We start from the raw sequence: 25,093 nt of genomic DNA on the forward strand, positions 1-25,093 counted from the left end.
GGTGTGAGGGGCTATTATTCAAGACATCCGTAGAACGCGTAGAAGGCTGTTGGCCCCAGACTGTGGGTTCTAAAAGGCCTGATCGGACCCCAGTCATGATGTATTTGATAGCGCCTGATTAATCGTAGCATCATTCTTTACTCTGGGCGCTTGATAAGTTCTCCAACGGAGTCCTTTGAAGTTTTTTTTATATGACGCAAACTCGTCCCGAATGTGTTAGAGCGCTTTACATCAGCACGGGTTCCATGTGGGGTACAAGATGCCTGCAGCAGTCGAGGGTGGAGGTGGGGCTCCTCCGAGAGGTTTCGAGCAGGAGAGGCTGGGGGAGGTGGGCAGATGACTGAGTGCTTCACTGAAAACAATAGTTATGATGCACTGAATTATCACAAGAGATTCTGTTTATAGGGGTGGTCTGTGATTGATCATTGAGTTTGTACCTAGGCAGAATACTATACAAACTGACATGAGAAGTGGTGCCACTAGATGGACCACAAGGAGGAGGTTGCAGAATCTATGTAACATACGCTATTTTAGAGGAGCCCTACACCAGTACATTTGCAATCAACTTCATCACGGACGCCAGCTCTTGAAAGTTTCCCACATCGCCTCAACAAATAATGTGGTTGAAGGGAGGAAACCATTAAAAGCCAACCACAGGTAGAACTGTCAGATATATGTAAGGTTCACACCAAGCAATATTTTTGTAGAGTTAACTTAGAATGTATTAGAAAAATATGACACGATTTGCTATAGAATAAAACAAAGTGAAAAAACTAGTGTTATGGGAGAGCAGGCACTGTCGAGAGTCACTGGTATAATTACGTTGACAGAGGTTGCTTTAAGAAACATTAGATTATGTGTTACACTCAGGTCCTTCTCTGAATTATTAATTAATGTAACGACGCATCTGTCCAGCTGTAAGATCCCCTTCACATGAGGTAGGCCAGGGATGGAATCAATCTACTCAAAATGTGCTAAGTTTTTTCAGGTGCGAAGTGACTTGATGTGCCTAGAAATGAAGGTACAGAATTGCAATGGAACTAAGGGGCATATTTAGCAAAAAGTAATGCAACGTAGCGCAGAGCAGCAAGTCACCAGAGGAAGAGCCACTCAACACCCCTGGGACGCCTTCCCAGGGCACAGTAACGCAATGCAGCGATTTGAGAGATGCATAGCTTGACAGACCCCCTAAGATGGCGACACTAAGCCTTGCGAAATACTGATCTGAAGTACCTTTAAGTTTTCTCATTCATTCAATGCACTCCAATAATATCACGGCAAAAGCGCAGTCTTCAACTTCAGCCCTGGGCAGCAGCCTCCCTGGCGGTTCAGCCAGCTCATAAACTGTGCTGTGCCTATTCATGACAGGAGGATAACACTTGCACTTGTAAATTTCAATTCGTATTTTATGGCCCTCCAGTAAACTCTTACGGCTGCCACTTGTAAGTTGTGTCCTCTGTGTCTGATCTCACTGGTGCAGCCTTACTCATGGCAGGAGGAGCTAGGGTCCGGGACAGTGAAATCCCTTGTATTTCTGTAGCCTAATAATACAGTTGATGAGTACCTGTGCTTTAAAAAAAAAAAAAAATGTGTAAAGAGGCACTGCTTTCACTTCTCTGCCGGGGCGCAATACTTTTAATGTGGGAGCCAGTGCACAGAACGAATCAGCAGCAAACAGTGGGGTGGTGGGGGTAAAGGACTCGGAGGGAGTGAGTACCTTCACTTTCACTTCTAGCACGGATTACAAAATGGTAAATAGAAGTGACGAGTTAGACTTCCTGCGCCTATGGGAGATGGGAAGTAATTCGACCTGTAATCCGCTTCAGCTGGTAACCGCAGGTGACGGACAAGTTCAGTTTACAAATTCTATGGGAACAATGTGCCACACGCGCGTTTAGCCAGGAAGTAACCTACACTGCGCAATGTTTTTCAGAAACAGGGACCAGGAATAGGTGGAAATGTATACCAATGGGTGTGCTAATGCCCGTGGGCGTGCCAATGCTCCTCGACCGGTGACGGTGCCAGTGCCACTACCCCTAGGCCATAGCTGCCACCAAGGTTTCAGATTGCTATGTGTGACATTTTAAAAATTTGAGTGAAATTCTCACCAGGGGTCGGTAATACAGCGCCCAGCATCACACACTGTGTCCGGATTCGCAGGCCCTGCAGTCAGCAGCACTGGGTGCTAATAGTCAAGTTTTTTTGCAAATTAATACGTATGAAAACATTACGACGTACGTAGCCAGTTCTAATCACGGGCCTCGCCCTCACTACTTTTTTTTTTTTTGCAGAGTTTTATATAGCGCTAGCTAGACCCGAACAGAATCAGGTATCAGAGCGCTTTACATAGCACCAGTTACGGGACGGACATACATTAATTTTAGGCACGGGGAGATTAAGTGATTTGCCCAGAATCACAGGAAGTTACCGAGACTCGAATCCAGATCCCCAAGTCCGAGGTCGAGCGCCCTAGCCGTTAGACCAACTCCTCTGTTGTTTATGGCACTTGTTTTTTGTGCTTTTTAACATGAAATGCATCCTTGCATCACAAATTGATGAAAGGATGCATTTTTAAGTTAAATATGTGCTAAATGACAGATTTGCATTTGCCTCATTACACAAGTACAAAAAAATTCATGCAATTACACGAAAGCAAATTTCTGAAATTGCTCACACACCCTATGTGTGAATATCAGTCATTACCAAACGTTTTACAATGAGTTGACTTTTACAATGCTTTGTATTTACTACTATCTGCTGCTGAACCCTAAAAATCCCTTACCTCCCTTTACCACTATCTGCCTGTAAACCCTAAACATGCCTTACTGCTCTTCGACACTACCCACCCTGGAACCCTATAAACCCATTACCGCCCTTTACCTCTACCCGCCCCTGAACCCTAAAAGTGCCATACATACTATTTTTACTACTACCTGCCCCTGAGCCCTAAAAATCCTTTTAAACCCCTTAATAACCTAAGCAGTACTCAACTCTGAACCATAAAAAACCCTTTAAACCCATTCCTATCCTGAACCCTTACCCATCCCCTAATACCCAAATGTCCTTAAACTTTATAAATGACATAGTAATTATATCTTTAAAAAAACAGGTTCTAAAGTATCACATGGCAAAATACCAGAAAAAGGGCAGTGTGGGAAAGGCATGTGTGGTAAAGGCATATGTGGTAAAGACATGCATGGTAACATTCTACCCGGTAATCGCCAAATGGAAAAGACTGTAAACCCCTTTGTGTGTTGAAGAAAACACAAAGACGTGTTGCTTTCAGAGAACGCTTTCCCCTTGTCAGTGCTGTCCCAGGCATAGGTTGTGTAGCTCCCTGTGCTGCCTTATATGCCAATGGTACCGAATTAGTAAACATTGCACATCCCACAGGTTTCGCCCGAAGCCACAGAGCTAGAGATACAGAAGCTGGTAATTATCAATGCGCTGTGTACACAGCCATGATGTGTTTTTTTCTCATCACATATGCACTGAAAGGCAAGGCAAGCCATTCATCACACAGTAGTTATCACGCACCCCCCTCCAGCCCCACCCCCATCTCGGAAGGTGAAACTGCACCAATGGGTATGAGAGGGACAACGAAGAGTGACAGGATATGTTTGGGCTCATTTCAGAAAATCAAAATTGCTGATTACAAGAAGAAAAAACAAATAATGTGGAAGCAAAAGATAACAGCCGTCAAGAAAATGAGACTGCCTTTATATCGCACACCGCTCAGTACGTCAAACCCCTATTGCAGAAGCAGCAAAAACAATTGTTAGCAAAATAACCGGTTCACAGCCCATACAGAATCCATTAAAGCATTCATTGCAGGAAATGGCGAGGGAGCTTGCAGAAAGCTGCTGAAGGGCCCAGGGTGACCCAATGACCATACCGTACGTGGCATCTTACAGAGACCCCGCAGGCGCGCCGGCATTGCATTTGGTGTGGACTCGGACACACTCAAAGGGGCTTTCAGGCGGACCCTCTAAACCAGAGATTCTAAAACTCTGCACTGCAGTGAGGCTATTCTGGCACTACAGATGTGTATTTACACCAACTCTCAGCAACTGGATGGGCCAGAGGCAAACTCATGCTGATTTAAAACAGGTGACCCATGGGTCCACCCCTATTTGGGGGATGCAGAGGGTGGGGGATATTAGTTATTCGTCCCAGTCCCGTCGTGCAATTATAAATTAAATCAATAGTACAGTATAGACACACACACACATAAAATCATCACTCCTCATGACTCATCATAAACCTCAAGGTAGTAGTAGTACATTATTGTGGTGGTGGCATAACTTACGTGGGTGGGGGGGACGCGGCCGGTCTCGATGTCACAGTCGCACTAGGTAGGTGAGGTCCCTCCAGGGCAGGCAGGCGGTCCAGTGGCAGACACCAGTCAGTCAGTGACATACACAACACACACGTCTGGTGGTCACGAGTCGAGTTGAGTCGACGAGTCCGACAACAACAGTCACGCGCCCACTGACTCTAGTATGACTCATCTCATGAACATCATCACTAAAGTTAAGTTTCAGTTTCATTTTGACTTACTTGTTGTTTTCGGACTCGTGGGCCTCGTGGCATGATTCCAGCACGCGCAGTGTGGCCAATCACCAACGACAAAGCCTTAGAGCATTCAACACCCACGCTCTGCACCATCCTGCTGGAGTAGCCAATCCTGGCGCGGCGTTAGCAGCGCCACTGCGCCAGGATTGGCTAAAGAACAAACTGATATCTGCCCATTTTAAAACCCGGGCCCCGGGTCCATGCCTATGTCGGACACTACTGGTAGAGGGGGGGGGGGGGGGTGGAGGTCTCAACTGTGCGCATGCGCAGGCCAGTCGAAATCTCGACTACTCCGGCCTTTTACATGCGCACCCCTCTGCCTGTGCTCTGCCTGGCTGTCACTCTGACGCAGCCCCGCCCCCCACGCCGCCGGCCCACTTCCCTATGCCGTCCCGACCCTGTCGGGCTTTTCCCGGCCCTTATTGCGCTCAGTTTTAAATTAATTTTAAATAATACTGACAGTGATACTGCAAATACTTTTTATTCAGTGCAGTCGGCGGTCGTCTCGTCCAGGCTAGTGGGGCAACGCCCGAATGCCCCCAATGGACGCACCGCCACTGAGAAGGAGGTGGTAGCTGATTGGTTGGTTTCTTTACTTTGGTCCTTTTTACAAAAGGACACAGATAGGCCACTAGGGTGGGACCCTTGGGCCTACTCTGTTTTGGTCCTTTTTACATAAGGTCGTGGATAAGACACTAAGGTGAGATCCTTAGGCCTATTCTTTTCTATGTATGTCTCTAGGACATTACTTTTTTATATACCGGAGGCTCCCGTCTCGACGACGGGGAATGATTCAGGCATGTGAATCTATGAAAGACACTAATACTGGATAACTGCAGTTACAGGTAAGTAACGCATTTCTTACTGGACCAGAAATAGGCTGTGGTTGCTATTTTCTGTTTCCAAAGGTGGACGGAGGCTTCATCCTATCCTTGACCGCAGAGCCCTTAACTACTTCCTCAGAAAAGTTCAAGATGCTCACTCTTGCTCAGGTCCTGTCTGTCCTGGACCTAGGAGAGTGGATGGTACCATTGGGATTGCAGGATGCCTATTTCCTTATCCCCGTCCTGCCTGCTCATTGGCGCTACCTGTGCTTTGCGGTGGGCCACGAGCACCTTGCTTACTGCGCTCCCTGTCTGCCTCACCAGTGCCCCTTGGGTGTTCACGAAGGTGATTGTGGTATCTGAAAGAGACAAGTTAGTGATAGATTCCTTACCTTAGAATATCCCCAGGCGTCAGACTGGATCCGGAAACTTTTGCGTAGCAATACCCCTGCGCGTCGGTAGGCGTCATCCGCGGCTCCGCGTCCGTCTTCGGCGTCATTGGCGCCGGAATGACGTCACCGGAGTACTTAGATGCCGCCCTCGCGTGCTGACGTCAGTTCTTCTTTTTTCCGCGCCAGCTAGTGCAGATACGGAGAAGCCCCTTAGTCACTTTTTGACTAAACTTTTTTGATCTTTTGATCTGTTTCTCTCGAGTCGCTCGACTCCTACGGTGCCGATAGGGATGCCCGGGTTCAAACCCTGCTCCAAGTGCAGCCGACTGATGTCGGTTACCGACCCCCCTCGCCGGTGTCTTCAGTGTCTAGGCCTCGACCACCACGACCGAACCTGCTCCTGATGTCTAAGGATAGGCGGGAGCGGTCCCGCAAGCGGCTTAAGCTCCGGCAGTCGGCCCCACGCCGTTCAAGCTCCCGGTCCCACAGGAGGTCGAGGGACCTGTCGAGGGGTCGGAGCCCTCGTAGCTCCGAGAGTCGGCATCGGTCTTGAGGATCCAGGTCCTCAGGTAAGAGGCATGAGAGGTCGGAAAGGCGTCATCGTTCTTCCGACCCACCCCGACGCTCGCGCAACGTGGCCGGGGGTTCGGGTGACACCACCCACGCGGCTCCGACGGAGTCACGGGAGTCGCAACCTGCCCCATACCTTCCGGTCCCTGGGCATGATGCGACGCCAGAGGAGATCGAGCGGTACCTCATGGCCATGAGGTCTCTCCCTCCTCTGCCGGGCTCCGTGGCGCCTTCGGGCCCAGCGGTCCCGGCTGGAGGGCCTAGTGGGCCGGGTGCTTCGGCTCCGACGCTGTCGGGTGCTTCGGCCCCGGCGGAGCCGGCGACTTTGGTCCCGCCGCCGCAGGCCCTCACTGGATCCGGTTACGGATCCGGGTCGTCGCCGGTCGACCTCATGACCTCAACGACGCCGGCCCTCAGGGTGTCGCCTACGGGCGACGCCTTCCCCGATCCTGCCCTTAATTTGGTTCCTGGCGCCGCTCTCGACGTCGTATGGAGACTTTTACTTCCACAAACCGGCCCCATCCGTTGAGCCTGAATTTCAGGTGATGGGTGACAAGGGAGATTGGGAGGGGTCTGTGGACCCTCTGGCACAGGAGTGCCAGTCTCAACAGGACTGGACATATGAGCTTGGGGATGCCAGTGAACTGGACACTTCGCCAGACACTGGTTTTGTCTCCCCTCCAACCGTGGCTACGGAGGAGGGGGCTGCCTACAGTGTAGTGTTGACGCGGGCAGCCAAGGCATTGGGCCTAGAGCTCCCCGTCGCGGCCGTGCGGACTAACCTCCTCACTGAGGTCCTTAAACCGCAGGCAAGCTCGGCTGAGCCTCTGCTGCCGTTTAATGAGGCCTTGTGTGCTGTTCTTTTGGGCACTTGGTCCAAGCCCGCTACAGGTCAGCCTGTAGATAGGAACTTGGCCAGACGCTACCGCCAGGCTCCGGGCGACCCTTGCTTCTTGTCCACCCACCCCACCCCAGAGAGGCTGGTTATCCAGGCCTCTACTTCCCAGACCGCATTCCCAACGGCTCCGCCCGATCGGGAATCCAAGAGGTACGAGCAATTCGGTAAAAAGGCGTTCTCGTCCCTGAGTTTGGGACTGCGGTCAGTCAATACCGCATTCCTCTTGGGCCGCTACACCCACACTCTGTGGGACACGGTCGCGGACGTGCTGCCACAATGTCCGGAGGAGGCCCGGACTAAACTCGCCCAAGCCCTTGCAGAGGGTCGAGATGCAGCACGCTATTCCATCCGGTGTGGGCTGGATACCACAGACTCACTGGGCAGAGAATGGCAACGACGGTGGCGGTTCGACGCCACGCCTGGTTGAGGACCGCCAACTTTTCGGCTGATATCCAGGCCACCCTTCTGGACATGCCGTTTGATGGCCGTCGCCTCTTTGGCGACAAGGCAGACCATGCGCTTGAGTGTTTTAAGGACTCCAGGGCTACCGCCAAGTCCTTGGGCCTCTCGGCCCCACGGCAGCAAACGGGAGCCTTTCGCTCCTTTCGTGGCCAAGGAAGGGGCGCTCCCACACGTGCTGCCAGCCACGCACCGCAGGCTACTACACAGCGCGGTGGCGGCCGTGGAAACCGCCGTGGCGGCGGTCGGGGACAATGGCGAGGCCAGTCCTTACCTTCCCCTGCAGCACCCACCTCAAACCCTCTTAGTCAGTGCTTTCAGGCCCATGTGACGCCAGTGAGGGGCAGGGTTCGCCATCACCTCTTCCACTGGTGCAGTCACGTCGGACATGTGGGTGCTGCAAATCGTCCGAAGGGGCTACTCCCTCCCCTTCGAGGCGACCCCTCCAGCCATGCCGCCGCAATACCACCGCGTGTCGGGGGATCACTTGCGACTTCTGCAAGAGGAAGTTACGGCCCTCTTGGCCAAGGGGGCCATCGAGCGCGTTCCTGGGCCAGAAGTAGGGTGTGGTTGTTACTCCCACTACTTTCTGGTACCCAAGAAGGGCAAAGGGGGCCTACGCCCTATCTTGGACCTACAGAACGTCAACGGCTTCCTCCGGAAGGAGAAGTTCAAGATGCTGACTTTGGCTCAGGTCTTAGCTGCCCTAGACCCAGGAGACTGGATGGTAGCGTGGGACTTGCAGGACGCCTATTTCCACATCCCCGTTCTGCCGGCCCACCGGCGTTACCTGCGGTTCACGTTAGGCCACGAGCACTTTCAGTTCACCGTGCTCCCCTTTAGCCTTACCAGCGCTCCTCGGGTGTTCACGAAAGTGATGGCGGTGGTCGCAGCTCATCTGCGCAGGTTAGGGGTTTCAGTCTTCCCCTACCTCGACGACTGGTTGTTGAAGGCGGGCTCGCCCCATACAGTCGTCAGCCACCTCCAGACTACGGCCGACCTCCTGCACCTGCTGGGGTTCTCCATCAATGTGCCGAAGTCACACCTGTGTCCCTCTCAGAAGCTCCTCTTCATCGGAGCGGTTCTAGACTCGGCGCAGTTTCGGGTTTATCCTCCCGAACAGCGGGTTCGGGATATTCAGGCTCTGATTCCGATCTTTGAGCCTTTATCCGGAGTCTCGGTCGGGTTAACGCTGCGGCTTCTGGAGCTGATGGCCTCCTGCATCCTTCTGGTGCATCACGCCCGGTGGCGGATGCAGGCTCTGCAGTGGTACCTGAAGTTTCAGTGGGCCCAGCATCAGGGCAACTTGTCCGACCATGTCTTGATCTCGGAGGGCACAGCGAGACAGTTGCAGTGCTGGCTCACGGACCGCGATTGGGTCAGCGGCAGATCCCTCTCCCTACCCCAACCGGAGCACGTAGTTGTGACGGATGCGTCCCTCCAGGGCTGGGGGGGGGGGGGGCTTCATGGGAGAGGCGGAGATCAGAGGACTCTGGTCTCCGGCGTTGTCCCAGCACCACATCAACCTTCTGGAGATGCGGGCGATCCGACTTGCACTGAAGGCATTCCTCCCCTCTGTCCGGGGGAGTGTAGTGCAGGTGTTCACGGACAACACCACCGCCATGTGGTACTGCAACAAACAGGGCGGGGTGGGGTCGTGGACCCTCTGCCAGGAGGCTCTGCGCCTCTGGCAGTGGCTGGAACATCAGAGCGTGACCCTGGTGGTTCAACACCTGGCAGGTTCTCTGAACGCCAGGGTGGACGAACTCAGCCGTCGGTGCATGATGGATCACGAATGGCGTCTGAACTCGGACGTGGCACAAGGCCTCTCTCAGCGGTGGGGAGAGCCAGAAGAGAACGCGCAATGTCCTCAGTTCTGCACGTTGGAATTTCCAAGCCGGCACTCGCTCGGAGACGCTTTTCGTCGTGAGTGGAGTTGCAGTCTATTGTACGCCTTTCCGCCTATACCACTCCTGCCCAGAGTGCTGAAGATCAGGCGCGACCGGGCCCAGGTTATCCTTGTGGCTCCGGACTGGGCAGGAAGATTTTGGTATCCAGAGCTACTCAGCATGTCTGTCGATCCCCCGATTCGTCTGCCTCTTCAGGAGGACCTTCTGTCGCAGCAGCAGGGACGGTCCTCCATCCGAACCTGTCCAGTCTCCACCTCCAAGCTTGGAGATTGAGCGGCGACAGTTTAGGCCATTTGACTTGCCTCCTGAACTCTGGCTAGCTTTTGCTGATTTTCACCGCGATCCAACAGAGGCGGAGGAGTAACGCCGGGGAAACTTGCCGTCGGATTGAAAAGCCACGAGCCAAGTTTACCCGGGGTCAGGTAATAAAATCACGATACATCGGCTCCCCAGGAACCAGGCGCGGTGTCCATCACCGCAGAACAAAAATCGTTTTTAAGTGATGAAAAACAGGATGAACTAAAAGACTCCATATCTCGAGGGCCATACTGGACCTCATTTGATCACATTGTGACAGAGAAATATGCACAATCGAGTCACGTTTGCCCACGTCATCGACTATTCCAGCAGCTTGGGCAATTGTGAAATATAGACAACCCCATTGTGGAGCGGAACCTAATTAGCATTTCACCGATGTGCGATTGCACAGGTGACACAATGGATATGGAGCAATAATTAGCTATTGTCCTGAAAAAGGTGGCTATAATCAGTAAAAGCCTCCGAATTGCGCCAACGCATTACATACTTGTTAAATTTGGAGTGGTCAGCAAGCAATTGGGTATAGGGAAGGGAATCCCAGCCCTGTGTTGCCCACAAATGGTCTAAATTAACAGTGATAAGACAAAGTAAAAAAAAAAAATTAAATGAATGTTTTATATTGATTGTACACTCAGTGGAATATTTTTTAAACGTGCTAATAAATAGTCTGTTTTGATATAACTAGCGTTTTTCTTTGTAAGTGTTTCACAGGATGGAGTAGATGGATTGAATCCTTTGATGGGATTCTGACTAAGTGCAGTGAGTGAATGAGCTTGATCTTGATGATATTTGATTCACCCAAATGGAAAAACCTTTTTTTACTCCATAGTAACCAGGTGCTCTATATCCTTTTGGTTATAACAGAGCCCCTCTCATTTGTTTAAGATGTCATTCTGGCAGCCAGGCATCCCTCCACAAAGTCGGTATACGCCTGCAGATTTGTGGCATGGTGCACAGCAAAGGCTGTGGATCCACTCTCTGCCCCCCTTTCTGAGGTTCTCCTCTTCCTTCTTTCTCTGGCCCAGCAGGGCTCTGCTCTGGGCACTATCAAGGGCTGCCTTTCTGCCCTTTCCGCCTTCTTAAGGCTACCTGATCAGCCATCTTTGTTCAAGTCCCCTATTGTAAATAGGTTTTTGAAGGGCATCACACACGTTCCCTCCTGTTCCTTCCGTGATGCCTCAGTGGGACTTGAACCTTGTACTTACTTATCTGATGTGCGCTCCCTTTGAGCCACTTCATAACTGTCCTCTCCACCTTCTTACTCTGAAGACTGCTTTCCTGGTTGCCATCACCTCTGCCAGGAGAGTGAGTGAGCTCCAGGCTCTTTCTTCCAAACCTCCTTTCCTTTCTGTCCATCCGGACAAGGTTGTGTTGCGGACAAGGCCCTCTTTCCTGCCAAAGGTAGTCGCAGCCTTCCACATCGGGCAGTCCATCACCTTGCCCACCTTCTTTCCGCCACCGCATCCCTCGAAAGAGGAAGAGAGGCTCCACCGTCTGGACCCAAAACGTGCGTTCTCTTACTATCTGGATCGCACACGCCAGTTCCGGGTGGATGACCAACTCTTTGTTGGTTACATGGGCGCTAAGAAAGGACAGGCGGTGCACAAGCGGACCATCTCTCGGTAGATCGTATTGTGCATCCAGGCGTGTTACTCCTTGGCTAAAAAGGAACCTCCTGTTGGGCTGAGGGCCCACTCCACTCGGGCGACGGCGACTACTACTGCCCTGGGCCGAGGAGTCCCCTTGCAGACATTTGTCAGGCAGCTACGTGGGCCTCGCTGCACACGTTCGCGAGACACTACTGCCTGGACAGTCAACCCACGAGGGATGGCTTCTTTGGCCGTTCCATCCTCCAGGACTTTCTGGTGTGATTATTGGTTTGCAGACCCACCACCGGGGTTGGTATTGCTGGGGTATCTATTCTAAGGTAAGGAATCGATCACTAACGTGTCTCTTTCAGATGCACAAGTTACTAGTTGTGTAACGATATATCTGTAAGAGACATTAGTTAGTGATAGATTCCTTACCGACCCACCCATCCTCCCCGTTCTGCAAACTGATATCTAGGGTTAAGGTCGTCCCCTTTCAGTGCCCTAGTTTCATGGCACCAGTGTTGGTTCTATCAAGGCTCTGCGTATCTGGCGCGTAAAAGCTGTGCATCGGAACTGACGTCCGCGCTGGAGCGCGGCGTCGAAGTACTCCTGCGACGTCATTCCGGCGCTAACGACACCGGACGCGGAGCCGCGGACTACGCCTACCGACGTGCAGGGATATAGCTATGCAAAAGTTTCCGGATCCAGTCTGACGCCTGGGGATATTCTAAGGTAAGGAATCTATCACTAACTAATGTCTAGTAACTTGTGCGTTTGCAGCCATCTGCAGAGCTCCTGGGTTCCAGTCTTCCCCTTTCTCGACTGGTTGATGAAGGCGGGCTTGCCCCAAGCAGTCGTCTCCCACCTCCAGACTACGACCGACCTCCTGCATATGCTGGGGTTCGCCATCAATGTGCCGAAGTCGCACCCGATTCCCTCTCAAAAGCTCCTCCTCTTCGGAGCGGTTCTGGACACAACACTGTTTCGGGTCTATCCTCCCAAACAGTGAGTCCGGTATACTCGTGCTATTATTCTGATCCTTCAGCCTCTGTCCCAGGTTTCGGTCAGAATGACCCTGAGGCTGCTGGGCCTCATGGCCTCCTGCATCCTGCTGATTGATCATGGCAAGTGGCATATGCAGGCTCTGCAGTGGGACCTGAAGTTCCAGTGGGCGCAACATCGGGGGAATCTGTCCGATTACGTCCAGATCTCGGAGAGCGCTGCTTGACAACTGCAGTGGTGGCTTATGAACCAGGATTGGCTCAATCGCAGATCCCTCTCCCTTCCCCAACTAGACCACACTGTGTTGACGGACGCCTACCTTCTGGGATGGGGCAGCCACATGGGAGAGGCGGAGATCAGAGGCCTCTTGTCTCCAACTGAGTCCGGGCTTCACATCAACCTTCTGGAGCTCAGGGCGATTCGTCTTGCACTGAAGGCATTCCTGCCCGCTGTACGGGGAAGAGTAGTGCAGGTGTTCATGGCAACACCACCGCCATGTAATATTGTAACAAACAGGGCGGAGGCCCTCCACCTCTGGACATCGCTGGAACATCAAGGCATTTCCTTGGTGGTTCAACACCTGGCAGGTTCTCTGACCACCAGGGCGGACAAACTCAGCTGCCGGTGCATGATGGATCACGAATGGCGTCTTCACTTGGAGGTGGTGCAAGGTCTCTTTCAACAGTGGGGAGAGCCTTGGTTAGATCTATTCGCCACCGAAGAGAACATGCAGTGTCAGCAATTCTGCACGTTGGAATCTCCAAGGCAGCACTCGCTTGATGCCGCTTTTCTTCGTGAATTGAGTTGCGGTCTGTTGTATGCCTTTCCGCCTATACCACTTCTGCCCAGAGTGCTGAAGATCAGACGCGACCGGGAGCAAGGCATTCTTGTGGCCCCATATTGGGCACGAAGAGTCTGGTATCCCGAGCTTTTCAACATGGCCATCGATCCTCCGATCTGACTGCCTCTTCGGGAGGATCTTCTGTCACAGCAGCAGGGGACGGTACTCCAACTGAACCTGTCCAGTCTCCACCTCCTTGCTTGGAGATTAAGCAGCGGCAGTTGACGTCATTCAACCTGCCTCCCGAAGTCTGTGACATAATCTTGGCAGCCAGGCATCCCTCCACTAAGACCTTACATGCCTGCAGGTGGAACAGATTTGTGGCATGATGCACAGCAAAGGCTGTGGATCTTCTTTCTGCCCCTCTCTGAAGTACTTTTGTTCCTTCTCTCTTTAGCCCAACAGGGCTCTATTCTGGGCACTATCAAGGACTACCTTCGGCCATATCTGCCTTCCTTCGGCTGCCAGATCAGCCTTCTCTTCTCATGTCCCCGGTAGTTAACCGTTTCTTAGAAGGCATAACTCATCTTTTTCCTCCAATCCCTTTCGTTATGCCTCAGTTGGACTTTAATCTTGTGCTAACTTACTTAATGTGCACTCCCTTTGAGCCGCTTCACAACTGTCCTTTACGTCTCTTGACTCTTAATACTGCTTTCCTGGTAGCCATCACTTCTGCTAGAAGGGTGAGTGAGCTCCAGGCTCTTTCTTCAAAACCTCCTTTCATGTCTGTTCATCCGGACAAGGTGGTTCTCAGGATCCATCCATCCTTTCTTCCTAAGGTGGTTTCTGCCTTCCACATTGGGCAGACCATTACTTTTCCCACCTTCTTTCCACCTCCGCATCCTTCAAAGGAAGAAGAGGCTCCACCGTCTGGACCAAAAACGTGCGCTCTCATTCTATCTGGACCGCACAAAGCAGTTCCAGGTGGATGATCAACTGTTTGTTGGTAACGTGGGTGCAAAGAAGGGTCAGGCTTTACACAAACGCACCATTTCTAGATGGGTCGTGTTGTGTATCAAAGCTTGTTACTCTCTAGCTAAAAAGGAGCCTCCAGTCGGGCTACGCGCTCATTCCACCAAGGCGACAGCAGCCACTAATGCCTTGGGAAGGGGAGTGCCTCTAAATGACATCTGTCAGGCAACTTCGTGGGCATTGCTGCACACGTTCACCAAACCCTACTGCCTGGACAGCCAAGTCCGGAGAGACCGCTTCTTTGGACGTTCTGTTCTCCAGGATTTTCTGGTGTGATTCTGGTTTGCAGACCCACCAACCGGGGTTGGTATTGCTGGGGTATCTATTCTAAGGTAAGGAATCTAGAACTAGCGTGTTTCTTTCAGATGCAAAAGTTACTTACCTTCGGTAACAATATATCTGTAAGAACGATTTGCTGGTTATAAATTCCTTATGTAAATGTAGCCGTACTTGTAAAGCGCACTGATACTCCTGAGTGTCCTCATACCGCTAGGGAACCCTTCCTGGTTTTTCCCCGTGAAATGTCCACTCCTGGGCATCCCCAGGGTGCAACCAGGCATCCCTAGCGCTGTAGGGGGCTGTTGTGGAGAGTAAGCAAGCTATTGCCCAGAGTTGCAGCGTGGGACCCATGCTTAGAGTAGGCACCGAGGCGAGAAATCCGGTCAGAGGAATTACTAGCCGAAGATCCAACGAGACCAGCCAAGGCAGGAATTGAACCCTGGTCCCGGGCCAGACCTCTGCATCCGGGTCTGCCGCTCTAACCATTGAGCCACACTTATCGCCCCGCCATCCTCCCCGTTCTGCGAACTGATTTCTAGGGCCCTAGTTTGTGCACCAATGGTCAGTGTCTTGCATGGTTCTGCGTTTCTGGCGTGTACAGAACTGACGTCAGCGCGTGAGGGCTGCTTTTAAGTAGCTGCCGCGACGTCATCCCGACCACCGCAACGACGGACGCGGAGCCGACCGACGCTACCTTCTGACGCACAGAGGTACTGCTGACGAAAAAGCTTTCCGGATCCAGTCTGACGCCTGGGGGTAATTCTAAGGTAAGAAATCTATAACTAACTAATGTTTCTTACAGATATATCGTTACCGAAGGTAAGTAACTTGTACGACGCTGCTCCTATATAGGCACCGCAAACGTCACTTCCGGCGGGGAAAACGCAGCGCTGGACTACGCCACCTACAGTTGTCCTGGGATACTGCTCATCAGAAAAATTTCCGGACCCATGCTAACGCCTGGGTATAATTCTAGGATAAGTAAAGGATCTGTGGCTAAATAGTCTCTACTAGATAAGGCGTCACCGAAGGTACGTCACTTGTCCTTCTGAGTCTCGGTTGAGCAGTGTAAAACCCTATCCCCCCTTAGGAGTTCACGTCTTCCCTCCACGTGGCATCACCTTCAAGAATGAGCATGGTTTATGGAACGGTCGGCGTTTGAATACTGTCCTCGATGCTGCCCTTAGTACCCATGGACTGATCACCATCAGGTCCGCAGTCTATGCTTTTCGTCCTACCACGACCACGCAGGCTGCCTGATATGCGTAGCATTCAAGTCGAAGAAAACCTTTCAGTATCAAAGGAAGTGTGTCTGAATACTTTACATGCAGCAAGAAGACCTCTCAGCTACTCCATACAACGTCTGGGAAGAAGATGCTTTCAGCACCAAAGCAACCCACATCAAGTCTTTGGTTCCAAAACCATGTGGAGTGAGCTCTTCACATTCTGCGATCAGACCCTCCTCTGCTCCGAAGCCTCATGTTCTGTCTACCACTTACTTTGCTCAATGGTATTCGTTGACACCCAAACAGCCATTGACGTTGCAGACGCCCTCAACACCGCAATTGAACTGTGCTCTGATATGGCATCACTCACAGGCGCAAAAAGAGACAAATCTGATCAAGCCTCAACCATCCCACATTAGGGGGATGCTGAAGCCCCTATACCTAAGCGACTTCTGAAAGAACTGGATACTAGGCAAGAGCGTGTCTTGATTGATCCACTCACAGGAAAGATTTCAACTATGTGTCTCTACTATCTGACCCTACACCACCCAAAAGAAAACTGGCCTTCAAGAAAAGTACTGTTCCAAAGCCTTCCTCACACAAAAATACAGGGTCAGTGCAGCCAGCCCTATACCTCTGCCAAGCACGCAGCCACCACTGCCTTCCAAACCTCCCCCACTTCTCTGATATCTGTGCCTCTGTCAGACTTCCAGCCAGGGTCACCTTATTACATCTCTCCATAGAGCAAGGTATATGGACCATTTGATCTTTACGTCAGACCAGTAGGAGAGGGACCAACAGGTCATCTGTAAATTCGGTGATTTCGGCTACGTCCTTTGTTCTCAGATCCTGTAAAAAAAATTATGCCCCTTCTACCTAAAGACAGCCAATGGATAGTTATCACTGCCTTAGCTATGTCCAGATTGGACTATTGCAATAGTCTATAACTTAATATTCAGGATGGCCTTGTGAAGAAACTTCAGATCCTGCAGAATGCAGCTGCCAGATTACTCACCAGCTTACCCAAGCATGCTTCTATCTCGGCTGAGGTTAGGAAGCTCCATTGGCTGCCTGTTAAAAAACGTGTCACATAAAGTCCTCTGTGTGGTCCATAAATCCCTTCAAGGTAATGGACCCCTTCATCTTAAACTACAATTTCAGCCCTATGTTCCAGGCAGATCACTGCGCTCCTCTACAGCCAAACTGATATCCGTGCCCTCTGTAAAGAGGTCCAACTGGGGGGGTGGGGGGGGGGCAGACGTTTCGTGCTGGGAGCATCCAAGGCATGGAATGATCTTCCCTTGCAGCTAAGGTGCCTGACAAACCATCTGGACTTAAGGAAATCTCTTAAATCTTGGCTTTATGCGATCTAATAACGTTCCCCCATGACCCCTGTCAGTAACTCTTGAGGACATCGTATGCTGCCCCAGGACACCTTCGGGTATTAGTTTGCACTATAGAAATATCGATAACATTAACATATGTAAGAATATTATAATGAAGATCCACCAGGGGATACAGTTCATTACCCTATTAGATCCTCATCTCCAGAAAATACCTCCTGATAAAATGAGGTCATTCCATATGCTGCCTCCTACCATAAAGTAGACATTCATCTGTTTCAGGAAGTAGTAGTCTTCCTGGTTGAGGCACACTCCATGTCAGAGAGGGCCATCTCTTTCCTACTCGTGCTAAAAGGGATGCTCATGTCTGCCCCAGAAATGTTTTAAGACCCTGTTAGAGCCAGGGTTGTCACCCCTCGGTTGGACAAAAAAGTTCAAACCATCCCTTAATGACCTTACATACATCAAGGCGCATGTTCACCCAGATTCCCTCGTACATACTACACACAAACATGCCTGCGTCTAGGCCACAGGTGACACTCCTCCACCTGACAAGAAGAGTAAAAGGATAGATGTGGCAAGCAAGAGAGTTGAGGTAGGAACAGCTACTCATTGGCGAATCGCCAACTCATTAGCCCTCCTATCCAGATATGATCGAGCATAGTGGGAGGAGATGGAATATCTCAAACATCACCAGGAGCAATTTCATAGAAGGGGGAAGAAAATGTGTAAGAAGGGATATTTCTTTTCAGTGTGAACATATGCTGTACATTGGACACTGCTGAAATCGCCTCTAGAGGCATGAACACAAACATCCTGTGCCGCCATACCAATCGTTGTATCTTGGGTTTAAATCTGAACTACAACTTCATCTCATCAACCTGCCATCCAACAGAGAACATATCTTTAACCTGCAGTTTTTCGATATGTTGGAACTAATAAAAGATAAAGGATATAGAGACTGCTTCGTCAGTGGACCTCTAAGACGCACCACTTTTATGGGGACCTTTCTCAAACACCAGTCTAGGGGAGTGTTAAAGCCTGCATTCCCTGCGAAAGCTCACTCCTATCAGAGGAAACAGCAGTCCTACCAACATTGGGCAGTAGACAGTATAATAGAGGGGCCTACAGAGGGATTCACAAAGGATGAGGCAAGAGAGACCAAATGCCAATTCCTCCCCCCACCACAGCCAATAGCACATATCCTATCAAAGGGAGACTAGGCTATTTCCTAAACCAAATAAAACAAATCACCTTTGACCAATCAGTGATAGCCATTTATACAGCACAGTTACATTCCAACTCTCCCAACGTCCCACTCCAGCACATACAAGCTTTGTACCAAACACATTCCCTTCCTCCAAGAAGACAATTTACTCCTATTAAAAGACAGTATGTAGACTCTACAGTGACAGTGATAACATCACTGTACTTCCTCATCTCAAAGAAGGATGGATCCCTCAGGCTAGACCTCAATCTCAGGCACCTCAACCATTACATCCTAACAGAACACTTCAAGAATGACATGGTCATCCCTCTTCAGAAGCAAGATGACTTCATGACGGCGCTTCTAATTCCCATCCACCCTGCGCATCACCAGTACATCCACTTTGTGTTAAGTGTCCATCATTATGAGTTCAGAGTATTACCTTTTGGGGGCACCATGGCCCGATCGCTATTCACAAAATGTCTATACGTCTTTGTGGCAGACCTTCGCCTCCAAGGAATTTACATATCCCCATACCTGGATGATAGGTTTATCAGGAGAAGCAGCAAAATACAGTGCCCAGCACACTCACAGGCAACAGTGTTCGGCCTTCACGGACTGGGTTTTACGATAAACATCACAAAATCCTGTTTACTGGCATCCTACTCAACACAGTCACTGTAAAGGTGTATCCCCATAAAAAGGTGATCAAACTACAGTAATTGCTGCCTCTTTTTCAAAGTAGCCAATCTGTTTCTGTGCGCACAATACCCTTCTGAGAATGATGGCATCTTGTATCGCAATAGTACCTTATGCAAGGTTGCACATAAGGCCCTTGCAAGAGAGTTTTGACAGTCCAGTGCTCACAAGCTATGGGGAGGAACTAGTGTTTGCTCAGGCCAAAGTGAACCACTCTGAAATGGTGGACACCCACTAATATGTTGAGGCAAGCCTTTAGCCAACCCAATCCCCCATGTGACTATTGCCATGAAGGCCTTTCTCCTGGAATAGGACACTCACTTGCAGCACCACACAATATAGGGGCAGTGACCCTCTCAATTTCCGTGTCATCACATGAACAACTTAGAGCTCCTGGTCATACAACTCGCTATCCAGGCTTTTCTCCAGCTCATGTGATGGAAGGTGGTTTTAATCAAAACAAACAGCATGACAGCAGTGTATAACATAATAATAATAATCCTCTATTTGTACAGCGCACAGCTACCCGTAGGTTTCCCGGGCTCTGGGGGCCGCTGGGAAGATTAAGCAAGCTATTGCCCAGAGTCACATGGTGCTGGGCAGACCCCTGCCGCCGGTGCCGGGGATCGAACCGTGATCCCCAGCGTCCGGCATCAGTCGCCCTGGCCGCTGCGCCACACCTCTTCCACAGCGACAGATGCTGGAATGGAATAGGAGACGGAGTCTCTTCCTGACCTCCTGTCTGCGGCAGAGAGAGATGGGTCAGTGGATGGTGTGAACCTCTCTTCCACCCTGACCCCTGAGCAACAGAATGACTGCCACCAGTTGCTGGGGCAGTTTTCTGATCTGTTCTCCCTGATTTCCAGTGTCACAGCCTGACTCTGTTGCTGAGAGGCATTGCATACTTAGATGTTAAAATTTCTCCTATGTATTACTTAGATATAACCTAACCATTCCTCCTATAAAGCCATGTGTTTCTCATTTACCAAACCTCATAAGGGGCAGAAGCAAGGGGTCACTCATTCACCGCAGGCCTCTCACCTAGCACAGATCTTCCGGGATTGTGTGCTTCGCCACAGTGTTCACCTGATGAGATAACATTTCGCTGGAGTAGGCAGCAGCTTTGCAGACTTATTCAGCAGGACGCATCAACAAGTCCACAAGTGTGAACACCACCCCCAGGTTCTTCACACATACTTCCAGTGGTATGGCATTCTGCAAACAGACCTATTCTATTCAGTTAAACGCAGAATGCCCAAGCTTTGACACCAGATACCCACAGTCTGTAGGAAATGTATTGTGGATGAACTGTTCAGGTGTATTTGCCTATGCTTTCTTCCATTTATCATTAGGAAGCTCAGGGAAACTTACCTCACCCTCATTCTAGTGACTTTAACCTGGGCCAGGTAAGTCTGGTACTCCATCCTGCTAGAGCTCTTCATCAGGCCCCATGCGATGCTTCCTGTCAGACCAGGGCTTCCCACACAGAGACACTAACGGATCAGACACCCGGACGCAGAACAGCTCAATCTTTTAATTTGGCACCTGAGGTACTAGAATTTGGATACCTGCACCTACGACAAGCATGCATGTACATTCTTAAGGAGGCTAGGCATCCTACAACTCATGCTTGTTATGCAACAAAGTGGAAAAGATTTGTCTATTACTGCAACACATATACATGTAACTCATTAAACCCTACAGTACAGGAGATAGTTACTTACCTTCTCCACCTACAGAAGTCAGAGCTAGCTTAGGCATCTATCTTCCTTCATCTAACTGCAGTAAAAGTTGCTTTCCAATTTAGTGTCACCTTTCAATCACAATCAAAGTATTAAACTACCAGTTTTCTTTCCACAGCCTGACTCTTGCTGAGAGGTATTGCATACTTAGATGTTAACATTTCTCCTATGTATTACTTAGATATTACCTAACCATTCCTCATATAAAACTATGTTTCTCATTTGCCAAACCTCATAAGGGGCAGACCATTTCCTAAGCTGTCATACCCAGATGGATTGTAACCTCTATACAAACGTGTTACCTCAAGTCCAAAATGGTACTTCACAGTCCTCCAGGGCACACTCCATTTGTAAGAAAAGAGCCACTATTGCCTTTCTCTGCAACATCACCTTAACTAACATCTGAAAGGCAGCTGCATGGTCAACACCACATACATTAACTAAGAATCATTCTGCGGGCATATTAGCTCACCAACAAGCCTTAGTTGGCTGGGTAGTACTAAGAAAATTGTTTCACACCTCTGCATCATCCACACACTAGCCACCGCAGCTACTCAGTATTTGTTAAGCATGGGTATCTACAGCCACACATGCTACGAACAGCAATCATTACTTACCCTGTAAGCAGGTGTTCCTAGAGTATACAGATGTAGATTCACATGCACCCACCCTCCTCCCTGGATGAGTGTACAGCGAGGCACATCTATAAAATAAATGTGTTCTCTGTGTATTGCAATAATACACCTTACCTTTCATTCACACTCCATACAGCCCTACATCTACTGTGCGGAAAACAATCTAACATGAATTTGGCGTCCATTGCAAAGTAAATTGAGAGGAGGAGTCACATTGTATCTTGTGACTTGAGACATTTCTTAAAAGAAAAACAACTTCCAAATGTCTGAGTCCAACTCTAGATGGCAAGAGTATGTTAAGCTTTTCAATCTACAGCACTACATGTTACTAACAGATGTTTAAAGAGTAAGAAGCATTTTTCAAATAGAGATTTGTGTCTTTATTTAATTTTCATAGAACCAATAGCATACTAATGACGTATAGTGGGAGGAATCAAAAGGCTTAACATTCCTGTGTAATAAATCTGTATAAAAAGGTTTATGGTCTTCACAGTACTTGAGAATACCCAAATAGGTGCAAGTCCATCAGTCAGTTACTTGAGTAATCAAGGTGGAAGTGGGTATGTGTTACCTGTTATTATTTTCAGTCACAAACATACACAAATAGTTACTATTTTCTAAACTTATTTTCCTTTTATTTGCAGTTTTGGAAAGTTTTTTGGATTATACAGGAGAACTAGAACCTCCAGAACCGCTGGCGAGGTTACCCCAGTTAAAGCACCGTGTAAAACAGCTTCTTATGGACCTTGGGAAAGTACAGCAGATTGCACTTTGCTGTTCAACATGTGTTTAGTGAAAAGATTCTTTGGCTAGTGCTGGCATTCAGAGATTGACCTCGATTTTGGAGTTGTTGGCACAACAGAGCTCCGGAAAATTCAGTGGCACCAGGCATGCCTTATTGCACGTGCTACAGACTGACTTCAGGGATCTGTGAGAGAATGAACTTTGGAATATCTCAACAGATTGTCTCATAAAGGATGGCTGTGAAATTTACTAACCAGGAAAATAATAATGTTGAAACATTGATTTGAATTTTGTTGCGTCTTTTTGTAGAGGTCTTCAAGTCTTAGAATGCCGCTGGTCAAATGTGTTTAAATTATCTCCACAGCCAAGCAGTTCAGTAGAATGGAACGATAAGTGGTCTTTTGAAGACCCGTAAAGATGACGACTATGTGCCACTTTTGAAGAAGCTTGAAGAGCCAAAACATTTTCTTGACAATGGTTGTAGAATACATTTTTATTGTTTATTTAAGTGATGTGTATCAAATTAGATACCTTGCTTTGTTTCTCTTTGTTTATGTGTAGATCAATATTTAATCAATAGTCCATCAATACAGTTATCATTCATAACAAGTATAAATGAGCTCTTTTCAAAATATACTGTTACTTTTTAATTTCTAATAGAATAGTTTAAGGATTGTTCCTTAAAAATAATGGCAGGGCTAGCTTGTGCACACCTTCCAGATAATACAGAGGTATCTGAAATCGTCATGGCTCTTGTGAATTTTTGAAACTAGAAATGTTACTAGTTACTAGGTTAACATGTTACCTAATATCACTAATCTGATTTTGGCAGGTTGTTCCTCCAGAGCTAAATGGTGACATTACACTGCTGGGAGAATATGATCATGGTGTTGTATGGACAATCTGTGTATGGCATTTTTTCGTTCCCAAATCTTTTTGCTAATATTTCAGACTTCGAGAAAGGACGGTATGGAGGGGCAATATGCCCACGTAAGCAGGGTCTTCAGTTTACATGTTTTTGTACTTGTTAATATTTTGCATTCCATCTCGTTACTGGTGTTATTTTGAAATTTAGTTTTTCACAGTTTTATACCCTATTAATTGTTAGAAAAAAAAACTTTTGCAGCGCCCACTGTGTTGTTTTTGAATAATAACCCACAATCTATGCATGAGTAAAACTGCCATTCCAATGACATTGAAATTGTGTAACATGTTCCGCATCATGCTTTCAAAATGTTTTTCCAGTTTGTTGCTTTGTGTTCTGTTGTGTTTTTTTAGTTTTGTTTTGTTTTTTTACGTTTAGGGTTCTGAACCTTTTCTGAAATGGTGTTGTATTGCATTTCTGATATGACCCTTAGTGGTGCATGTTTCCGATTGCTTTATTTTCAACATAAAGGGTAACCTGTGGTTTCATCTCAGGTGACTGGTATGCGTTTTGTGCATAGCTTGGTTGCCCAGGAGAAATGTATTTGTTCTTAGCATCCTTTTACTGCACATTGGTTTGTAATGCTATCCACCCTAGTTTAATCCCAAAGCCTCTGTTTATAGCCCACCGTGTGCAAAGTTATGGATACATGTAATGTGTCTGTAATATTTATAAACTGAACAAATGATTTACTATGTAAACCTAAGAGAATGAAATAATAACACAACATTTTGGCTTCTTTTGCTCTTCTTGTGCATATTCAAGCGCCTGGATAATTTGAGTGTGTGGTAAAATGTGTGCTGCAAGGCTAATATCTAAAGGCGAATGGCCTGTGCTAATTCCTTATATGATCATACTTCATAGGCTCCCGGCTGGATCAGGAAAATTGTCCTGAAGTGACATGTCACTGTTGTTAGGTGGTGATCTACAGTGTTACCAATAAAGTCTGGGCGCAACCAAAAGTGATGTCACGGGCATATATACTTAGCCAACAGGGCAACCCAATATTCCCCCATGGAACTCAGTAATCAATGTACAAAAAGAATATGTTCCTGGAGGAGTTATTTCTGCAAAACTATTTATGTATTAGAGCATATAATACATTACATACAGTAAATAAAACATATTACGTAGACAAAAACATCATCATAACAGTGACGCCACCCATATGATCTCACTAATAATAATCGGTCAAATCAATGGATCATTGGGAAACAAAGTCCTCTTAACCATGCACGTTAATTAATCCAGAGTTGCATATTGAGTTTACGCTAAATCAAACAGTGATGTGAACTGATGAATGATGCAGCCATATAATTATAGAGGAAAAAACGTTGATGTTTCAGTCTCTTATGACCACACAGTCCCATAGACCATCATCAAGACTCAGTGTTGTAAATGCTCAACAAAAAGACAACACCTAAATGGGCTTTTCCCTGCACCCAAAGCAAGCAAACACCAGCATGCTCCATCAGTTATGGGAGAGGTGTGGCGCCGCGGCCAGGGCGACTGACGCTGGAATCTGGGGATCACGGTTCGATCCCCAGCGCCGGCGGCAGGTTAGCCCAGCACCATGTGACTCTGGGCAATAGCTTGCTTAATCTTCCCGACGGCCCCCAGCGCCTAGAGACCCTAACGGGTGATTGTGCGCTTTACAAATGTGGATTATTATTATTATTATCAGTTGGGTAAATCAATTGATCCACAGATGTATACTTATGTAGTATGCATCAGGACAGTACCGACTGATGGAGTGTGTTAGTGAATCTTGTGCACAGTCTTTTCGGCCGTTTTAGTAGCAATTCTGATATGATGCAGTTTCAAAATGTATATGTGCCTAGATATAAGCCAACAATAAAGAGGGGGAGAACTTGTTTTCTTTTATGCAAATTGATAAATTGATGACTTGCTGATTTCCAAAACACCTTTGGTTTGTGCAC

At 48.6% G+C, this 25,093-nt stretch overlaps 1 protein-coding gene across 3 annotated transcripts in view; it reads left to right on the forward strand.

Annotated features, from left to right (window-relative positions):
- The window catches only part of PHF20 (PHD finger protein 20), a 1,067,420-nt gene extending 1,043,538 nt beyond the window's left edge, over window positions 1-23,882 (forward strand). For all 3 annotated transcript variants that reach the window (XM_078652233.1, XM_078652235.1, XM_078652234.1), the window contains exon 22: window positions 22,129-23,882. In XM_078652233.1, the coding sequence (XP_078508359.1) occupies window positions 22,129-22,277 (149 nt within the window). In that variant the 3' untranslated portion in view covers window positions 22,278-23,882. The remainder of the gene's footprint in view (window positions 1-22,128) is intronic.
- The last annotated feature ends 1,211 nt before the right edge of the window (window positions 23,883-25,093 follow it).

Source organism: Lissotriton helveticus, chromosome 7 (assembly GCF_964261635.1).
Source record: "Lissotriton helveticus chromosome 7, aLisHel1.1, whole genome shotgun sequence".
NCBI lineage: Eukaryota > Metazoa > Chordata > Amphibia > Caudata > Salamandridae > Lissotriton > Lissotriton helveticus.